This window comes from Rattus rattus, chromosome 9 (assembly GCF_011064425.1).
Source record: "Rattus rattus isolate New Zealand chromosome 9, Rrattus_CSIRO_v1, whole genome shotgun sequence".
NCBI lineage: Eukaryota > Metazoa > Chordata > Mammalia > Rodentia > Muridae > Rattus > Rattus rattus.
Window position 1 is genome coordinate 87733238 of NC_046162.1, and position 19341 is coordinate 87752578.

The following is a 19341-nucleotide window of genomic DNA, read 5'->3' on the forward strand; positions in this document are numbered from 1 at the left end:
CCCGCCCCCTCCGGTCGCCACGTGTGTCGCTGTTCTGTTCCGGCCCGGAAGCCTTGAACAGAGTATTGTGGGGTTCGAGTGGCGGCTCGGATATTGAAAGTAGTAATTGAAAAATCATTGCAGTGATCCCAGGGAAGGAAAGCTCGAGTCGTTCCACCTGTGTTTTCTGTTCCTGATCACTTGAGTTTTGCTTTTAAGACAAGGACTTTTTAATTAAAAAGGTAATTAGGAAGTGTGAAGGAGCGACAGGGACGGTGGCCCCGATCATATGTCATTTAGCGTACTATCGCTTCTGAACCTTAAGTCGACTTTGTGAGTTCGAAGTGGCTGTTTTTACAAAAATAAAAGTATCCAGGCCCGGAGGTAAGTGACCTTGTTCAGTCTGGGAAAGGCAAACTGTTCGGTAAATAAAGAGCAGATCGTGGAACGAAGTTCTATTTGTGAGATAGAATTTAGACTTCATTCCACAAGGAACGAACACTATGAGGGGGTCTAGGGAATAGTCAGCTACAGTTGAAACTGGTCAGGGGAGAGACTGAGACAAGCCAACCCACTAAATGGCTGTTGTCTGTATCAAAGTGGCCTTGGGATGGAGAGAAAAGTGTATTGTTTGAAATCATTTACATTTTAAAATTACCTGTGTGAGACACGCAGTTATTTGTTGATAAAAAAAAAAATGACAGGAGAGAGTGAGCTGATAGACAAGGTCTTTTACAGAACTGGAGAATGAGAGCTAAGGGAGGCTCTTTGGAGTTAAAGGTTGAGTGTTGTTTGCTGTACTGAGGCCAGCAAGATCCGAGTGTTTGAAATGAGGTGAAGGCTGTCTTCTCTTAACTTGTAGCGGGATAAACCTGGGTTTGGGAGTCCAAAGGGCTTAGGAGGCCCAAGGGCTCCAGTTGACGAAGCGTGAACATTTTGACTGGAGAAGCTTAACCTAATCGACTCTCCCGTCCCTGTGCAGTCCAGCCCTTTCATCACAAGCCGTATATGTATGTGGTTGCCCAGCCCTGGAAGTGTGAGCAGCCTGAAGTGAGAGATGCTGTAAGTGAACACTGCACACTGACAAACCCATCCCTTCCCCCAAAGAGTGTAAAATACCCCATTAATAGTACTAGTGCATATACTCCAGCGATGTGTTGGATTAAATAAAACATTTTTTGTCACTCATGAGTTTGATTTTACTTTTTTTGAACTAGGGCATCAGAAAAGGTGAGGCTGCGCGCTTGACTCCCACTGTTAATTCTCCAGTTCAGCACTCCACAGATAGAAAGCCTGCGGTGAGGGGCAGTGGATATTTGCAACACTGCATCCTGTATTTTAAAGGCTTTCACTTCTAGACAGGGTTTCTCAAAGACTTTTACTGTGTAGCCCTGGCTGCCCTGGAACTCAACTTTGTAGACCAGGCTGGTCTCAAACTCAGAGGTCTACCTACCTGTGCCTTCCAAGTGCCGGGATTAGAGACATCTGATGCCACCATTCTGCCAGCATCTACTTCTAAATTCATGAGCTAATGAAATGAATGGTTGATAAAGAGTGTTAAGCCCCTTAGAAGGAAGTTCATTATGTCTTTGTCAATGACGGAAGTTTATAAAAAGACTCAGGCCCTAAATATTTGGTTTGCTTGATTAGAACTACATGGTGCCCATAATGATCTGACTAAGGTCCCCCTGCTGTGAAACATAACTAGGTATGAAAGCTGGCAGCTGCCTATTTGTCTTCTTTCCCCCCTTTTTTCTTTTTTCCTGTGGTGAGAGCACAGAACTTTCATTTAGTATGCATCTAAATGCAGTGAATTTTCAAGGGAAGACAGTCTCACTGCAGCTGTAGGTTTATCTCCAGTACAGCAGCCCCCACCTCAGTCTATAATAGTGAGGAGTGAGGTGTGTACCCCCATGCCAAGCTTGTATTTCTTAATAAAAGTGAGGACCACTCCATCAAGGGCAGGTAAAATTTGGTGAAGAAAATAAGGCTTTGGAATGGCGCCGTCCGGTCTGCATTTTGTTCTAGCCTGGGCTGCGTAAACTTCATCTGATCTCATCTCTGGGCCTCAGTTTCCCTTGTAGAATGGGGGAGGCTTTGCACTTTGTATTTAGCTCCATGATTTTTGTAAAGAATATAAGGTCGGGGGCTGGAGAGATGGCTCAGTGGTTAAGAGCCCCAACTGCTCTTCCAGAGGTCCTGAGTTCAATTCCCAGCAACCACATGGTGGCTCAAAACCATCTGTAAAGAGATCTGATGCCCTCTTCTGGTGTGTCTGAAGATAGCTACAGTGTACTTATATATAATAAATAAATAAATAAATAAATCTTAAAAAAATAAAAAGAGGAATATAAGGTCGGTTACCCACATCCTACCTGTCCATTTCTCTCTTCACACATGGATTCTGGGTTATTCAAGACCAATTCTTGAAGGATTGCTTGCCTCCCGTTTATGGCATTTGCTCCTGTTAGAAAATTAATCTTTTTAAGCAGGGCATGGTGGCACATGCCTTTCACTGAGAAGTGGAAGCAACCAGATCTCTGAGTTGGAGGATACTCTGGTTTTTATCCAGGCCAGGGAGGGCTTCATCGTGAGATTTTGTTTCAATAATTAATTAGTCTTTCAGGTTGGTGTACATAATAGCAGATTTATTATGGTGTAGATTACACTGTTCTCTTCTGTCACCTGTGCCCACTGCTCTTTGTGTGCCCACTCTGCCTCCAGCTGGATCGCTTCTCCCTGCCCATTTCTGCCTTCCTAGTACAGACGTTCCATTACTCTACTTCCCACCACCATTAAGATCTCTTCCTCCCCCTCCTAGTCCTGTTTCTAGTTTCATGACCTACAAACACGTATATGTGAATATAAACACAATTTTAAATCTAGGTTTCACCTACAGGAGAAAATACAGGATATATTATCTTTGGTTTTTGCTCCTTTCAGAGACATTTGGCTCTGTGAAGATCTACTTTTGGTCTCTGTATTCTGCCAGTGATGTATTTGTTCTTTTATTAATACCACTGTGTTGGTTACTATGGCTTTAGAGTGAGCCTTGGCATCAGCTAGTGTAGGTCCTGTAGCTGTGTTCTTTTCCATTAGTGGTTATGTTGGCTATAGTGGGTCTCTTGCTTTTTTTAATGTAAACACTGGAATCATCTAAATCTGATAGCCACAAAATGACTTGCTGGAATTTTGACTGAGATTGTACTAATTCGAGATCAAGTTGGGAAGAACAGACATTTTGATAGGTTTGAGTCTTTCTTCCCACGAGCATAAAGTTTTCTCCTTTATTATTTTGTGAGCAGATGTGTGTGTGTGTGTGTGTGTGTGTGTGTGTGTGTGTGTGTGTGTGTGTGTGTGTGTGTGTTTGCTCACCCTTGAAAATGTACGTGGAGGCCAGAGGCTGACATTAGTCTTCAATGATTTTCTACCTTCTAGTTTGTTTATGTCTTTTTTGTTATTGTTTTGAGACAGAGTTTCTCTGTGTAGCCCTGGCTGTCCTGGAACTTGCTTTACAGACCAGGCTGGCCTCAAGCTCTGCCTCTGCCTCCCTAGTACCGGAATTAAAGGTATGCTCCATCATGCCTGGTGATTTTTCTACCTTAAAAAAAAATAAAGGATTTAAAAATTTGACAATTTCATGCATGTAAGCATGCATCTTGACCATATGCACCCTCACCTCTCCCTTCCATTCCTCTAGAAATTCCCAACACACCCCTGTCTACCTTCATGTTCTCTCTGATTTTGTTAATAACCCAGCTAGTTCCATTAGTGGTGCCTATTGGAGTGATCTCGACCCGATGTTGTTCAGTTCACTGTAGCACCAGTGGGTCCTTGGGTCCAGTGGCCATCCCATGGCAAGTGTGATGGTTTATATGCTCGGCCCAGGAAGTGGCACTTGGGAGGTGTGACCTTGTGGGTATGGGCTTTAATACCCTTGTCCTAGCTGCCTGGAGTCAGTATTCTGCTAGCAGCCTTCAGATGAAAATGTAGAACTCTCAACTAACTCCTCCTGTACTATGCCTTCCTGGATGCTGCCATGTTTCTGCCTTGATGATAATGGACTGACCTTCTGAACTTGTAGGCCAACCCAATTAAATGTTGTCCTTTATAAGAGTTGCCTTGGTCATGGTGTCTGTTCACAGCAGTAAAACCCTAAGACAGCAAGAAAACAGCATTTCACAGCACTCTTCCTCATCCTCTGGTTGTTACTTTCCTTTTACCTGTCTTCTCTAACATTGACTCAGCCTTTGTGGGAGGCTTGCAAGTGACTGGTGAAGGCACTTTTTCTCAGCACTCTGACCAGTTATTAACTGCTAACAACCACAGAAAAAGGTTCTCTGACCAAAGTTGAGACAGCACTATCTACAGGGATAAGCATTAATATTTAGAAGGCAGCTGGACAACATGTCATTTAGCAAAACAACAATTGGTAGGCTCTTCTGGTGAGACTATGACCTTCTGAGCATTGTACTTTTGGCCAGTTTCATGCTACTAGGCCTGAATTCCTTCCTGTATACCCATCTCAAATCTAATCCAAAAGCAGTTGGTTACCCCTATATCCTTCATGCCACAAATGCACCAGTGGGTACATATTGCCTAGAAGGTCAGTACTGTAATTGTGGTTGGCTGCAGGGATACCATTGATGTCTTTTGTGACTCAGCATTCTGCACAGCACCTTCCAGTACTATGAAGGGTAGTCATCAAGGAGAACGTAAGCCTTCAGATCAGTTCCAGCTTGGTTTCTCTGACTTACAACCCAAGCCTGTCATATCTCGGCAATAGAGTCTACCATCTAGTTCTGGTGGGTAACCAAGAGCAATGATAATAGCCTGTGTTGTTTCAGGGACTTCTGGAACCTTCCCAACCAATAACTCAGGAAGGTATCTGTCTTAGTCAGGGTTTCTATTCCTGCACAAACATCATGACCAGGAAGCAAATTTGGCAGGAAAGGATTTATTCAGCTTACACTTCCACATTGCTGTTCATCACCAAAGGAAATCAGGACTGGGACTCAAGCAGGTCAGGAAGCAGAAGCTGATACAGAGGCCATGGAGAGATGTAACTTACTGCCTTGCTTCCCCCTGGCTTGCTCAGCTTGTTCTCTTAATAGAACCCAAGACAACCAGCCCAGGGATGGCACCACCCACAAGGGGCCCAACCCCCTCGATCACTAATTGGGAAAATGCCTTACAGCTGGGTCTCATGGAGGCATTTCCTCAAGGGAGGCTCCTTTCTCTGTGATAACTCCAGTGTGTGTCAAGTTGACACATAAAACCAGCCAGTACAATATCCTTCACTAAGTTCTGAGATTTTTTTTTTAAAAAGATTTATTTATTTATTATATATAAGTCACTGTCTTCAGACACACCAGAAGAGGGCATCAGATCTCATTACAGATGGTTGTGAGCCACCATGTGGTTGCTGGGATTTGAACTCAGGATCTCTGGAAGGGCAGTCAGTGCTCTTAACCACTGAGTCATCTCTCCAGCCCCCAAGTTCTGAGGTCTTAAGAGAATAACATGTAATGTTCACCATGTCGGCTATCCATGTTAAAAAAAAATATTTTTTTAAGACAAGGTCTTAGTATGTAGTCCCGGAACTTGCTATGTAGACTTGGCTGGCTTGAACTCTCAGAGATCTTCCTGCCTCTGTCTCCCAAGTCCTGGGATTAAAGACATGCAGCACCAAACCCAGCTTCTATTTTTTTTTTAATTATGTTTCTAAATTAGCTTACAAAGTGGGTAGTTTTCAGAGATTTTTTTTTTTTTTTTTTTTTTTTTTTTGGTTTTTTTTTTTCGGGGCTGGGGTCTGAACCCAGGGCCTTGCGCTTCCTAGGCAAGCGTTCTACCACTGAGCTAAATCCCCAACCCCGTTTTCAGAGATTTTTCATGCATCACTACCATCACCACCATCATCATCATTGTTATTGTTTTTATTATTATTATCATCATCATTATTATTATTATTTTGGTTAATCTACTCCTATCCCCTCTTGTCACCACTCCATCATGGTTTAGGTAGAGGGCAAAATATTGGGAATTAAAGGTTTACCATAAGTTTTATGATAGTTTCTCAACTCGCTAACTCATTGTTTCTTGTAGACTGCTTGGTCAGTGATCTCTGTCACTGCTCCTGTCACTTCTGCTGAGATGACAGATGTGTGCACCATCATATCCAGCTTTTACATGGGTGTGGGACAGTGTCCTCTTTGCCCACAGAGCCATCCCTTCAGCCTTATTTTAAAATTTTGAGACAGGATCCCACTATTTATGGCCTGGAACTTGTACTCTTCCTGCCTTGGCCTCCCATCTGTGCATATGCAGGTATGCATGTAAGCAGGTATGCATGTATGCAGGTATGCAGGTATGCATGTATGCAGGTATGCATGTGGAGGCCAGGGAACAATCTCAGCTCTACCTCAGGTGCTACCCTGTTTTTTGTTTTTTGGGTTTGTTTTTGTTTTTGTTTTTGTTTTTTGACTTATCCTCTCACTGACCTAGACCCAACAAGAAGGATAGGCTGCTGGCCTTTAAGGCCACCTCTAGGTTCCATGCCGTCACACTCGGCTTGCTTATATATGTGTGTGTTGAAGTGGGGAAGTTCTGGGGACTTGACATCAGGTCTTCACACTTACAAGGCAGGCACTCGATTATTTCCCAAGTCCTCTCCTTTAATTTGTTCTTGGATTTTTTTTTCCCATTGCTTTTTTAGTTTTATAATAGCTTTCATATTTTGTTAGATTTGTACCTTAAATTTTCATTCAAAGGGCTGATGAAATAAGAAAAATACCTTCCAGGATTGTGTATGGCAAATAAAATGTTGACTTGTACAGTGTTTGTAGCAGCCATTTCAGTAAATGTTCAGTTTCTTTTGTTTACACATTCCTATCACCCCTGTGTCTCTAATTATTCCCTCAGTCAGGCACTCAGTACTGAATGCCTACTGTGTGTCAGACAAAATTCCAGGACCTGGAATCCAGCAGATGCTCTCATGGAGTTAACAGGTTAATGTGGATAATAAGAAACAAACTAACTATGTAGGCTGTAAGGTTTGAATGGGTATCGTGGAGAAAAAGAGGCAAGATCAGAGGCGTGGGGGCAGTGCAAGGAGGGTTGCAGGCTTTAATAGATGTCAAGAAAGTCTCACCAACCAAGTGACAGCAGAAATAAGACTCAAAGGGATGGAAGTGTCACTTGCGGATATCTAAGATAAAGCATCAAAGATCTGCTGGGAGAGCAGCAAGGAGAGCCCTGTGACTAGAGTAGCTCAAGATTGAGAAGAACAGAAGATGAAGTCAGCAAGGAGACATCCTGTAGGGCCTTGCACACCATTATAAAAGGACTGGCTTTTATTCCGGCCGAGATAGGAAGCTAACAGGGATGAGGCATGATCTGACTTGGGTTAACAAGATCTCTGCAACTTTGGCTGCTCTGTAGAGAATGCAGGAGATGACAGGCGACCAACAGTAATTACCTATGTGAGAAAGGGGGCAGGTTCACTAGCAAAAGTGAGAGAGGAAGAAGTAACAGGCTCATGGGCCCTAGAGCAGAGGGTTCCTAACTTGCACGTTGTGACCCTTTTGGGGCTCAAATATCCGATAAGTACCTCAGGTATTTACATTAATATGAAGTAGCAACAAAATTATTTAATGGTTTTGGGGGGAGGTCACAATGTAAGGAACTATAGTAAGGGATCGCAACATTAGGAAGGTTGAGAACCACTGCCCTAGAGGATCTGTAGGTGGCCTTGGGTATCTTGAATATCCTAATATTTTAATATAAAAGTTTTTTGCATGAAAGCATTTTGGAGAGGAGGACGTTGGTCGAAGTCTTAAAGTAATTCTCTGAGCCAAATCAGAAGATACTAAGTCCTTTAGTGGTGAATAATTAGGATATCCCACCTTCTAGCTACCTAAAAGCCCACAGTTAACTCATTCCTCAGACCCTAGTCACACATTCTCCAGGGTATTGACCTTATGCCAGTCTCAGAGCTAACACCACCACCATCCCCTTTAATATGTTTGTCCCTGACTTCCAGCTGAGCTTGCCAAGATTGTTAAAGAGAAACAGAGTTAGAAAGATAGCTTAGCAGTTAAGAGCTCTTGCATGGGACTTGAGTTTAATTCCCAGCACCCACAAGCAGCCTCACGAGTGCCTGTAATTCCTGCTGCCGGGGTCTGGTGACCTCTTCTAGCCTCTGAAGCACTTGCACTCATAAAAGCACATACACACAAATAAACATAGAATCCTTTTGACGTTTTGTTTCTGTTTCCCAAGACAGGGTTTCTCTGTGTAGCCCTGGCTGTCCTGGACCCGTTTTGTAGGCCAGGCTGGCCTCAAACTCAGAGATCGGCCTGCCCCTGCCTCCTGAGTGCTGGGATTAAAGGGATTCGCCACCTCACCCAGCTAAACATAGGATCTTAAAAACAAAAAACCCAGAGAGGCATGCAGAGTGTGCCTATGCTGCTCACTTGGAAGCCACAGACAGTGCTAGAGCAAACACTTCATGTCTTCCTGGAGAGGGCAGACACTTGGGAAGTTGGTATGGTCTCAGTGGACTCCGTTTTTAATAACATCTGCTTTATGAGTCACATAAATCTCAGCAAGATCCCATTTTACACTTTGGTTTGCTTAATAGTCACACAATTAAAAGAAGTTTTAAAGAAATATGGTAGAGGTGTTTGCCAGGGTAAGTATTTAAAAGAGCTGCATGCAGGGATATAATACTAATTCAGCTCAGCTCTGTTCTTCACTATGAGCAGGCTGCAGAAGTTGTTTCTTTCTGTTCCTCCTTCCCCTTCTATCTATCCACATTCAGAATGGGCCTTCCTGCCTCAGTTAAACTTCTCTGAAAATGCACACACACACACACACACACACACACACACACACACACACACACACACACACACACACACACACACACGGAGAAACAGTAAGATGGCCCAGTGGGTAAAAATCACTTGCTGCCCGACAGTCTGAGTTGAATCGCGAGAACCATAGCAGGAGACGAGACTCCCACAAATGGTTCTCTGACCTCCACACATGCTGTAGCTAGTATGCATGTACCTGCACCCACATATGCAGCATACACATGTGAAATAATTAAAATTAAAGAATAAAAGAAACACCCTTTGGTAGTTGAGCAAGAATGGCCCCCATAGAATCATAGATTTGAATGCCTGGCCACCAGGGATGGCACTATTTGAAAGGTTGAGAGGTGTGGGTCTTGTGGGAAGAAATGTAACATTGGGCTTGGGCTTTGAGATTTCAAAAGACCTTGCCAAGACCAGTATCGTTCTTTGGTATTGACAGAAAAGGAATACTCAGTGAATGTTTATTGTATTACCGCTTCTCACATGTGTGTGCAAGCATGTGTTGCTTTCGTCCTAATAGTGATGATGAGGCATCCTAGTTTGACGGGTTTCTCTGTCATGTCAATCACTGGTTTCTGCCACTGCAGAACTATATGGAGGTCTTTACAGCGCTGTTCCCACATCCTGTGAAGAGCCAATAACTAGCAAACTCCTAGGCCAGGCTGGGCTACTGGGCAGTCCATTGTCTGTAGCATAACATTGATGTCTGATGCTGCAAATGCCACCTAGGTGTCCCCTAGCAAAGGATCCTCTGGAACTAACACGCTCTTAATTTATTTTTGTTTTGTGTTCATTAGTGTTTTGCCTGTATTAATATCTGAGGGTGTCAGAAGTCCTGGAACTGGAGTTAAAGATTAGTGTGAGCTGCCATGTAAGTTCTGGGAATTGAACCCAGGTCCTCTGGAAGTGCAGCCAGTGCTCTTAAGTGTTGAACCACCTCTCCAGCCCCCTGGAACTCTCTTCCAGAGCTCCCACTGAGGTGTCAGGAGGCTCTAGTCCAGCAGACCCTGGGACTGCGTCTGGAGGTCAGTGGTAGCGTGTGTGTAGCCAGGCGTGATGCACTGAGTTTGAGGCCCTGCACCATAAACAAAGCAAAACAGAACCTGCCTGTTTCACATTTAAAACTTCGGTGTTAGCTAGTGCTCGTGCTTTAACTTTTTTCCCCTCGGAGACAGGGTTCTCCATATGCTTATATTTCATAATTGAAATTTTCAAGAAAATTACTCTCCCCCAAGGCACAAGGCCATGTTCATTATAATAGTTTCTTCTTGAATAGTTTCTAGAAGTCAAATGCCAAATCAAGTATTAGGGTTTCTAACGAGGAACCTACTATGTCCTTTGGATGGTTCTAGAAGCTGTGACCAGAGAAGCAATTCTTAACTGTAAGAAAAATCCAGATACAGAGAGCACTCCATTTTCTCAGTCATACCATCTTCTTCCGACTAAGGACAAAAGCTGTGGTCTTGCCCTCTTCTTTACCACACTGGAGTTCTGGTTTTGAATAAAAGTTTAAACTCAGGGTGATGTATAAAGTTGCTATAATCTATCTCCAACAGATAACCTGCCCTATCTCACACACTTCTTTACACGTACCTGAGGGTACTATTTCCTGAGATGTCTGTACATTTTGCCTGTCTTGGTCTACTTTTCTCTCTTTCTCCAAAGCTCCCATTTTAAATCTCCTCTTTGCCCACCCCTTGTGCCCAGCCGCACACAGACCCTCTAACACACACATATTCAATTTCATTACATTGCTGGTTTGAAGGTTGTTTCCCTGTCCCCTTCTGTCCTCAGTGGGGCTCATTTGAGGGTGTGTAAGGAATACTTACCCACCCTTTAAGGGCATACAGTCTTACTAAGGGCTTGGCCTTTTCTTTGTTTTCATGGGAACATAATGAGGGATTCTCAATGACAATTGAATATTTAAAAAGGATTACTATACTTCATTAAAAGACAGTGGTTGGGCATCGGGGAAAGGCAACGTGGTCTGGGAGACATTAGTGGCTAGAACCAAGGCAGACAGAAGTAGAGATTCTGGACATATTTTAGAGGTGGAACAGGACCTAATTAATGCCCTAGACTTGGAGGTGAGAAACTCCCAGTGGCTGCCTTAATTCCTGATTAGGTTGGTGGCTCCACTTGAGAAGTTTTTAAAAAGGATGAAAGCTATTTGAAATTCGTTAAATTTGGAACACTTACTAGACATGCTAATGCAGTTGGTACAGAAGCTAGAAGAGGCAGAAAACCACCATTTCATAGGTAGGATGTCAACCTGCAAATGGAAATCTACTTTTCAAGGACTTAAACAACAGTGGCATTTACTAGCTCTTACAACCCAGTAGTGACTTGGTAGTGTGGTAAAGTGGTCAGGGCTTGTCTCAACATCTCTGCAATGCTCTTAGCTCTGCCCTGGCTGTAGGCTGAAGTCCTAGAAGAGAAAGGTCGTCAAGGTTAATATAAACTCTGAGCCATACAAAGGTGATATTTAAATCCACGTGACTGGATGAAGTCAGCTGATGGTGGAAATGCAATAGAAACACAAGGAAATGCAATAGAAACACAAGGCAGACATAGTAAAATGTACAAGAAAAAAAAAAAAAACCTAAATCAGGATTCACATTTAGTCCTTAAAAGACAACTGATGTCCAGCAAGCATCATTCCCACTGATAAACTTAATCTTCTGCATATTGCCAAGTTGCTAGCCAGTTGGTGCTTCTCTGACAGAAATTTTATTTTTCATTAAGATTTAGAATGATTCATAGATTCTCACTGCATCCCCGTGAGGATTGTGTATTTTCATTTGATATTTGAGCAAACTGAAGTTTAGAGAGGTGACACAGCTAAGATCATTAACTACTGAAAGGTGGAACAGGCTCAGGATCCCGCTACCTGATGGACCCCTTGCTTAGCATGTCTAAGGGCCTGAGTTTGAAACCCCGTACTGCAAAATAAAGCAGACCAGCTTAAACTGGGCTTTGCGTTGGCAACTGCTCTGCCTTATCAGTCCCTATTAATCTGTGTTTGCTGGTGTAAGGTCTGGATTTTATGCTTTTCCCTGCGAGTACCAGAAGGGCGCCTATTGTTGGCATCGTTGAGCAGAACACTCGGAAGCATTTCATGACTGTAGAGCTGGGCAAATGGGTTAGCATTCTTTCTTTTCCGAGTTGGGGTGCACTGGACTGTTTTAAATAGGGAGCAGCACAGTTGAACATCAAACCTGGCTCGGCTCAGAGCACGTAATTATCTTTGAAGTCTGTGGAGCTGCTTACTGCCATAGCTGTTCCCTTGATCTCAAATTTAACAAGGACTTCCTGAGCGCTGGATATAATCAGGGGTCCTTCTCTACTGCTCTTAATAAGAACTACTGAATCCGAGTTTGAGATTCTTGGTCCCCTTGAAAGGTAGCGGTAGTTCAAGTGCATCAACACACCTGACATCCCTTATGCCTTTAGAAGAATCATTCAAGAATAAAATGTTAACTGAGGGGCCTGGATGGCTGAATGGTTAAGAGCACCTGCTGCTTCTAAAGGACCTGAGTTTGTTTTTAGCATGCATGCTGGGTGGCCCACCACTGTTCCTGTCTCTGTGGATGTGCATGTGCGCTGTGTGCACAGACACAAATAAAGGCAGACTTTATCTTTATATCATGACATAGTCAATGATAAGCCACACCTAACCACACCTTAACCTCCCCAGCTGCCAAGAGTGAAACTTCTGCTCACTACTTCCTCTGGGTGTTTACTTCTTTTCACCTAAGTAACTTTTAGATCTGTGCTGTTCTTTAGGAATGCCTATTGAACACTGAAAATATATATGCTGTTAGATACACTTAGATTTCAAAATGTACGCAAAAGTATTCAGTAGTCTTTAAATATTGCTGAAATGTTAATATTTTGGATATAGCAGAGTAACTAAAAACATTACAACTTCACCTCTTCACCTGTTTTTTTGGTTTTTTTTTTTGGTTTTTTTTTTTCGCAGCTGGGGATCGAACCCAGGGCCTTGCGCTTCCTAGGCAAGCGCTCTACCACTGAGCTAAATCCCCAACCCCAACTTCACCTGTTTTTAAAATGGCTACTAAATGATTTAAAATATGATTTGTATTTTTGTGCTTTAGTTTTTTGAGACAGGGTCTTATTGTCAAATGTATGGCCCCCAAAATAACAATTCTCCTGCCTCCGCTTTGCTAGTGTTAGGATTACAGATATACCCACAATGCCTAGCTTTATATTTCTAACAAAAGTGCTCCTGCAGATCCTCATGCCCTCTCAAACCGCCTTCATTCTTCCTTGCATACTGAAAATGACTGGAAATTCTCAGTGTGGGGGTCAGACATCTGAGGCAGGTATGCCCTTTGTGATTTTCAAACTGAAATAGTAATCGGTTGGCAGTGAAAGAATTCAGACTTTATGTTATAAGCAGAAATACAATTAACCGTGTGGCGCATACCAAGTCAGACAATGTCATCTTGAGACTCACACCTAAAAGAAAATCCTGGGACTGGAGAGTTGGCTCTGTGGTTAAAGAGCACAGCCTACTCTTCCAGAGGATCCAGGTTCAAATTCCCAGCAACCATATGACAGCTCACAACTGACATCTAACATCACTGCACAGACATACATACAGGCAAAACAGCAATGCACATGAAATAAATCATTTCTTAAAAATTCCTTTGAGATCCTATTCTTATCCCTTCTACATTTTTTTCTTCTAGTCACTAAAATGTTAGCTCTCCCTGAGAAACTCTGTTATTCCCCATCCCCTTAGTCTATAATTAATCAGTCACTTTACTTTTGAAGTAGTGTCCACATAATTTCCCAGTTCCTTGTCCTAGGCTCCTTCCATACTACATACAACTAGAGTAACACCTAATTGACACAAAAATCCTTCAGTTTAAAAACAAACAAGGACTGGAGAGATGGCTCAGAGGTTAAGAGCACTGACCGCTTTTCCAGAGGCCTTGAGTTCAAATCCCAGCAACCACATGGTGGCTCACAACCATCTGTAGAGCCGATGCCCTTTCTGGTGTGTCTGAAGGGAGCAACAGTGTACTCACATACATAAAAAATAAAATCAAGACTTTAAAAAAAAAAACTCCATTTCCACATTACCTGTAAAAACAATCCTTTAGAAGTAAAGGACTTTTGCGCCTTCATTTTAGAAAAGGTCTCACTACATAGTCCAGGATGCATCTCCCCCAGCTTTCCAAAAGCGGAGATGTCAGGCGTGAGGCACCACATCCAGCTTTCAAGACTTTCAGGTCTTTTTTTTTTTATTGGTGGTTTCCCTAATAAAGCCTGAACTGGAATGGGTTAATGTATGAGAAGCACTTAGGATCCTGCCTGGCCTATGAACAGTATGCTTAGCCACTACTATCAGTAGCAGCAAATCGGACGATGCTGTACATAAAACGCTGCTGCTTATCTTCCTTTTTGAACATCTCATCCTCCAAAGCAAGTAGGACCATCAACTATCGGTATCTAGCATAAGGCAATGGGCATTGCTTTCCTGGCTACTTAAATATCTCCCTGCCATTGGAAGAACCTGTAAACGCATGCCTAATTTACCACAAAAATAAAATCTCAGACTCCATGGGGCAGGGATGAAATGGGGGAATATTTCCTTCATTCAGAAACCGGCTTGGTGGTGGTGGAGTACTGGCCTAGCATTCCCATAACCCTGTCTGCTTAGCACCACCCGGGGCAGGGGCTACAACTACAGAACATGCTCAAGGAAAATAAAGTCTGAAAAAAAAATATATAGGTTTTACACTTAGGGCCACTGCCTCTCCAGCTTAAGCATAGATTAGAATAACCTGGGAATATTCAGGAATATTGTCATCCGAATCCCATGAAGATTTATGGCGTCTAAGTTCAGGGCTCAGGCACTAAAGCGTCATAGGTGCTTTGACATTCCATGAACAATCAAAAGTGTCACGGGTGATACTGATGTACAACTTAACAATTATTGACCTTGTCAAAACAAACACTGTGCTTGGGACTGGACGTTTGGATGCTTTTGAAAAAAGAACACTCATTCACTGTTTTATGAAGAATATGTGTTTATGAGTAGCCTTCTAAGAACAACCTTCCCAAAGCTCCAACCCTTGGAGTTTAAGGCTTGAAAATATATATACATCGAGGTCATATAAACGTGTCTTTTTTTATCTGACTTCTGTAAGGTTCAAAACAGTGACTTGTATAAATATATACTTAGCTATGTGCAATATTTTTTTTTTTTTTTTTGGTTCTTTTTTTTGGAGCTGGGGACCGAACCCAGGGCCTTGCGCTTCCTAGGCAAGCGCTCTACCACTGAGCTAAATCCCCAACCCGCTATGTGCAATATTTACAACTTAGATTTTACAACCAAAAAAAACACATTGAGCCTATAACAATGAAAAAACTTGGCAATCTGTGGTTAGAGTTTCAAAAATGTCAGAAACAGTTTTACCTCAAACATTTTATAATAAATAGCACCACACGCAGTACCATCCCCAAAGTATTACTGCTCACTGGCTTACTTTATCCCAACAAGGGTATCCGAGGACAGAGGAACCCAAGAACTTGGACACAGCACTTCTTAAGGGGCAGCGGAGACCTATGGAATGCTTGGGTCTTCAAAAGCTTACAGCAAAGCCCCCTTTACCCTCCAGTCCTGAGACAGCAAATCCTGTAATTCTCCCTCGTCATCACTGTCCACATTCTCCTCTTCCTTTTTCTGAAGCTCCTTTATGGTCAAAACCTCTTTAAGTTTGTTTTTTATTTCATCCTGGCGATTCCGAAGCTTTTCCACTCGACGGTAACATTCTATCTGCTCATCAATCTCTCCAATCTGCCGGTCCAGCCGTCCCTCCTCATCCTCTTCAGCGACGATCGCTTCAGAGATAGTGTTGACTTGCCTCATAGCCTTTTGAAACTCGTCCCACTCTTTGTCCATCTGATCCTTTGGGGCATCAACTTTCCGGACCTTTGCATCTACCTCAGGGTCGTCGAAGAATCCTTCTGGTAATGCTTCGGCGGTGTTCTCTCTCCTTTCCACCACTTTTTCGTGTATTTCTGCTTTCTCAATTGACCCTGAGTGAGGAACTAAGGGGGCCTTGGGAGGATTTGTATTAAAGGGATCATTTGGCAGTACATTGCTTGTTGTCTCCCTCGGAGAGGCAAGTGAGTGTTCTCTGCCCTGTGCATCAGGAAGATGCTTGCTGCTGTCCCTTCTTTCTTCCCCACCTCCCAGTTCTTCTTCCTCCTCTTCCTCTTCCTCCTCTTCATAATCAGGGAGTAAACCGAGTCCAGTTTTACTGGAGGCCGCCCGAGTGGCCTCTTTCCCCGATTTCTCAAAGTTGGCGGATGAGGCTGAGGTGGAGGGCTGTACCTGATCCACGGAGGCCTTGGCTTTCTTGGCGTCTTGGCTCTCCACATCCGTCGTTTTCCTCTTGGTGGGCTGAGGTGCAGTGCCGGCCGATGGGCCCTGGGTTGCTCCCTTGGCGCCCTTCAGCTCCGCTACTCTCTCCCGGTGCTGCTTTCCCAGAACATGGGTCTGCCACAGGAGCTCGCTCTTGACCGGGGTGTTACATAGCGCGCAGCTCAGCTGCCCCAGACGGTTGTACTTGGCGAACGGGGATTCTATCCTCTTCCGGTTGGTGCTAAGGCGCTGCTTCTCCCTCATCAAACGCCTCAGTTCTTCCTGATTCACCACTCGCTTCCCCGCCGGTGTCCGAGCAGAGGTGGAGGACGCCATGTTCGCGCCCAGCACTCAGGAGATTCTAGCTTCCGAGGCGTGATAGCGTCACTTCCTGTTATGGCGCCGATTGGTTGAAGCTCAGGAGTGTGGGCGTGGCGCCAGGGTTCCGAGTTGCGAGTTAGGGGCTGGACGGTTGAGCCATGGCTGCAATCAAAATCGCCAACCCTGGGGCTGAAGTGACGCGGAGCCAAGCGGCCTTGGCTGTGAACATATGCGCCGCCCGAGGGCTGCAGGATGTGCTGCGTCCCAGCCTGGGTCCTAAGGGCGCGCTAAAAATGTGAGATGCCGCTAGGGTGTGCGGGGTGTCGCGGCTCCCTCTGATGCTGATCAGTAAAAACCTATGAGCAATGCTGCGACACCTAGACACCCGGTTTCCTATCTCTCATTCCTGTTTTCTAGCCGAGGGAAGAGAACGCCTCCCCGGAAAGAAGACTCCATCAATAGAAGCTGTGGCGCCATCCCCTTTTCACTAAGATTCACAAAACAGTCTATTCATACTGTGGGTCTCAGGAAACGTTGTGTTGAAAACGCTTCTGATGCTCCCTCTATCTCTCTCGTGTTGGGGATGAACTTAAACCTTGTGCGCGCGCTCAGCAGACGTTGGGGCTGCAGCTCCGCAGACAGTATTGTTTTGATGTGGCAGACATGCGGGTACTAGCTTTGGAGCTAGGCAGGCAGAGGTTCAAATTCAAGTTCCATTATCTTCCAACTGTAGGTACTTAGTCAAGTTCTTGCGACTCTCTTTACAGTTCTTCATGTTTAGTCATCCATTTGGACATACATATGTTTAGTTAGCAACATGCTTTTACGAAGGAAGAAAAGAAGAGCAGGAGATATCAAAATGTATCTTGGGAAAGACACACCCTGAGAGGAATGAGCAAAGTAGCACTAATAGTAAACGAATCCACTTAACACTAGATGCTGGGAAAACAGATGAGATAGTTTCTGTTCTTTCCTTTAAAAAAGACTGATTTATATTTATCTGTGTACATCTGTCTGAGTTTATGTGCATCACGTGTGTGCAGATGCCCCCCGAGGTCAGAGGGTGACAGATCCCTAAGAGTTATAGGCAGTTGTAAGCCATCTGATACGGGTGTTGGAGACCAAGCTCAGATCCTCTGCAAAACAATAAGTGCTTTTTAACTGCTGAGCCGTCGCTCTAACCCTTGAGATGGTATCAATTCTTAAAGTGACATGGCCATGACAGGTATGCCAATTATATATAGATGCAAATCATTTTACAGAGAACTGTAAAGGGGAAAGGGTACATTTACTGAGTACTGAAGGAAAATCTTCTCAGATATCAGGGGATGCTTGACCAGAGTTGTAGAAGAATGAGTGTCAGAAATCAAGGCCTCCCAGTGGTGTAAGTCCATCAGAAATAAACATTATAATGCATTAAGGGAACGGAAAGACCTACTGTGGGAATAATGGTTGATGGAACAGGAGAATTTGGAAAAGACCAAGTATGTTACTGCTAAAGTCCCTGGGTTTTTATCTTGAAAGTGGTAGAGAATGTAACGTCTTTGAAGGATTGGTGGTCTGGACACTGAGTCCCATTGCCTTTTAGAAATACATAGCATGGAGAGTTGATTAAAATTTGGAGACAAAACGCTGTCTAAGCAGCGTAGGAAGGATAACAATAAAATTGGAGAGAAGAGGTCCAAAGGCATTTTAACTGTGGAATTGACAGAGCTCGGTGATTTAATAAATGCAAGGGATGAGACAGCTAAATTCAGTGACTGAATCATGACACTCACCTAGATTAAAAACCTACCAAAGTTTGTAGATTTATACTGTTTCATACTATTAAAAAAATACGTATTTTTATTATGTATACAATATTTTACTTGCATGTATGTCTGCATGTCAGGAGAGGGCGCCAGATCTCATTACAGATGGTTATGAGTCACCATGTGGTTGCCGGGAATTGAACTCCGGTCCTATGGAAGAGCAGCCAGTGCTGTTAACCTCTGAGGCATCTCTCCAGCCCTGTCTTATACTTTTCATTAGCCAATGTGTATAACTCAGCAGCTGCCCTTTAAACCCATAAATGCTCCGTTTGCAATGAGATTACTATAAGGTCATCAGGGAGAACTAATTCCATGAGATGCAATTGGCAGTCACTTCCACACATCACCCCATGGTTCAGTGTTGAGTTTCCAAGCCTAGTCATCTGTGTTTGGGACCATGGATGGCAAGAACCGGGAGTGTTCTTTGATTCTTGGCTTGTGTAGTTAATAAGTACCGTTGTTCTTTTTATAGGCTTGTTTCTGGGGCAGGTGACATCAAACTCACCAAAGATGGGAATGTATTGCTTCACGAGATGGTGAGCTAATGTTCTTCTTCATTTTATTTTCTCAGATGGGCTCTGCCTATGTAGCCCTGGCTGGCCACAAACTCACAATATGCCTGCCTCAGCCTCCTGAGTGTTAGATTCAAGTATTAGATAAAATGCCCAGATGCTGCTGGCTTTGATAAACTGTATGTTAATTAAAAACATGGCACATGGGTCAGGAATGCAGCTCCTGATAGGAGTACTTCCCTCACATGTGCAAGCCTCTAGGTTCAACATGGTGGTGGTAGGGTGCACTCTGCAAGTTTGTTAGTTTATTGAAGGCTAGAGAGATGGCTCAGTGGTTAAGAGCACTGGCTATTCTTCCAGAGGACTTTGGTACAATGTCCAGAACCCATATGGGAGTTCACAACTGCCTGTACCTCCAGTTCCTTACATAAGCATAC

The 19341-nt window shown here is 43.7% G+C and overlaps 2 protein-coding genes and 1 long non-coding RNA gene across 3 annotated transcripts in view; 2 read left to right on the forward strand and 1 right to left on the reverse strand.

Moving 5' to 3' along the window:
* The first annotated feature begins 54 nt into the window (after positions 1-54).
* Positions 55-1167, forward strand: LOC116909205. Its single transcript, XR_004389058.1, has 2 exons — positions 55-363; positions 962-1167. It is a non-coding gene; the product is annotated as an uncharacterized LOC116909205 (long non-coding RNA).
* A 14136-nt stretch (positions 1168-15303) lies between these two features.
* Positions 15304-16628, reverse strand: Znf830 (zinc finger protein 830). The gene has a single exon (XM_032912699.1). It carries the CDS (start codon positions 16594-16596, stop codon positions 15484-15486), a length of 1113 nt encoding a protein of 370 aa, XP_032768590.1. The 5' UTR covers positions 16597-16628; the 3' UTR covers positions 15304-15483.
* A 46-nt stretch (positions 16629-16674) lies between these two features.
* The window catches only part of Cct6b (chaperonin containing TCP1 subunit 6B), a 45494-nt gene continuing 42827 nt past the window's right edge, over positions 16675-19341 (forward strand). Inside the window, exons 1-2 of the mRNA XM_032912700.1 lie at positions 16675-16876; positions 18865-18928. Of these exons, the coding sequence (XP_032768591.1) occupies positions 16740-16876; positions 18865-18928 (201 nt within the window). The 5' untranslated portion in view covers positions 16675-16739. The remainder of the gene's footprint in view (positions 16877-18864; positions 18929-19341) is intronic.

Excerpts from the sequence above, each read along its gene's own strand:
- Znf830 (XM_032912699.1), bottom strand. The coding sequence starts at position 16,596 with ATGGCGTCCTCCACCTCTGCTCGGACACCGGCGGGGAAGCGAGTGGTG.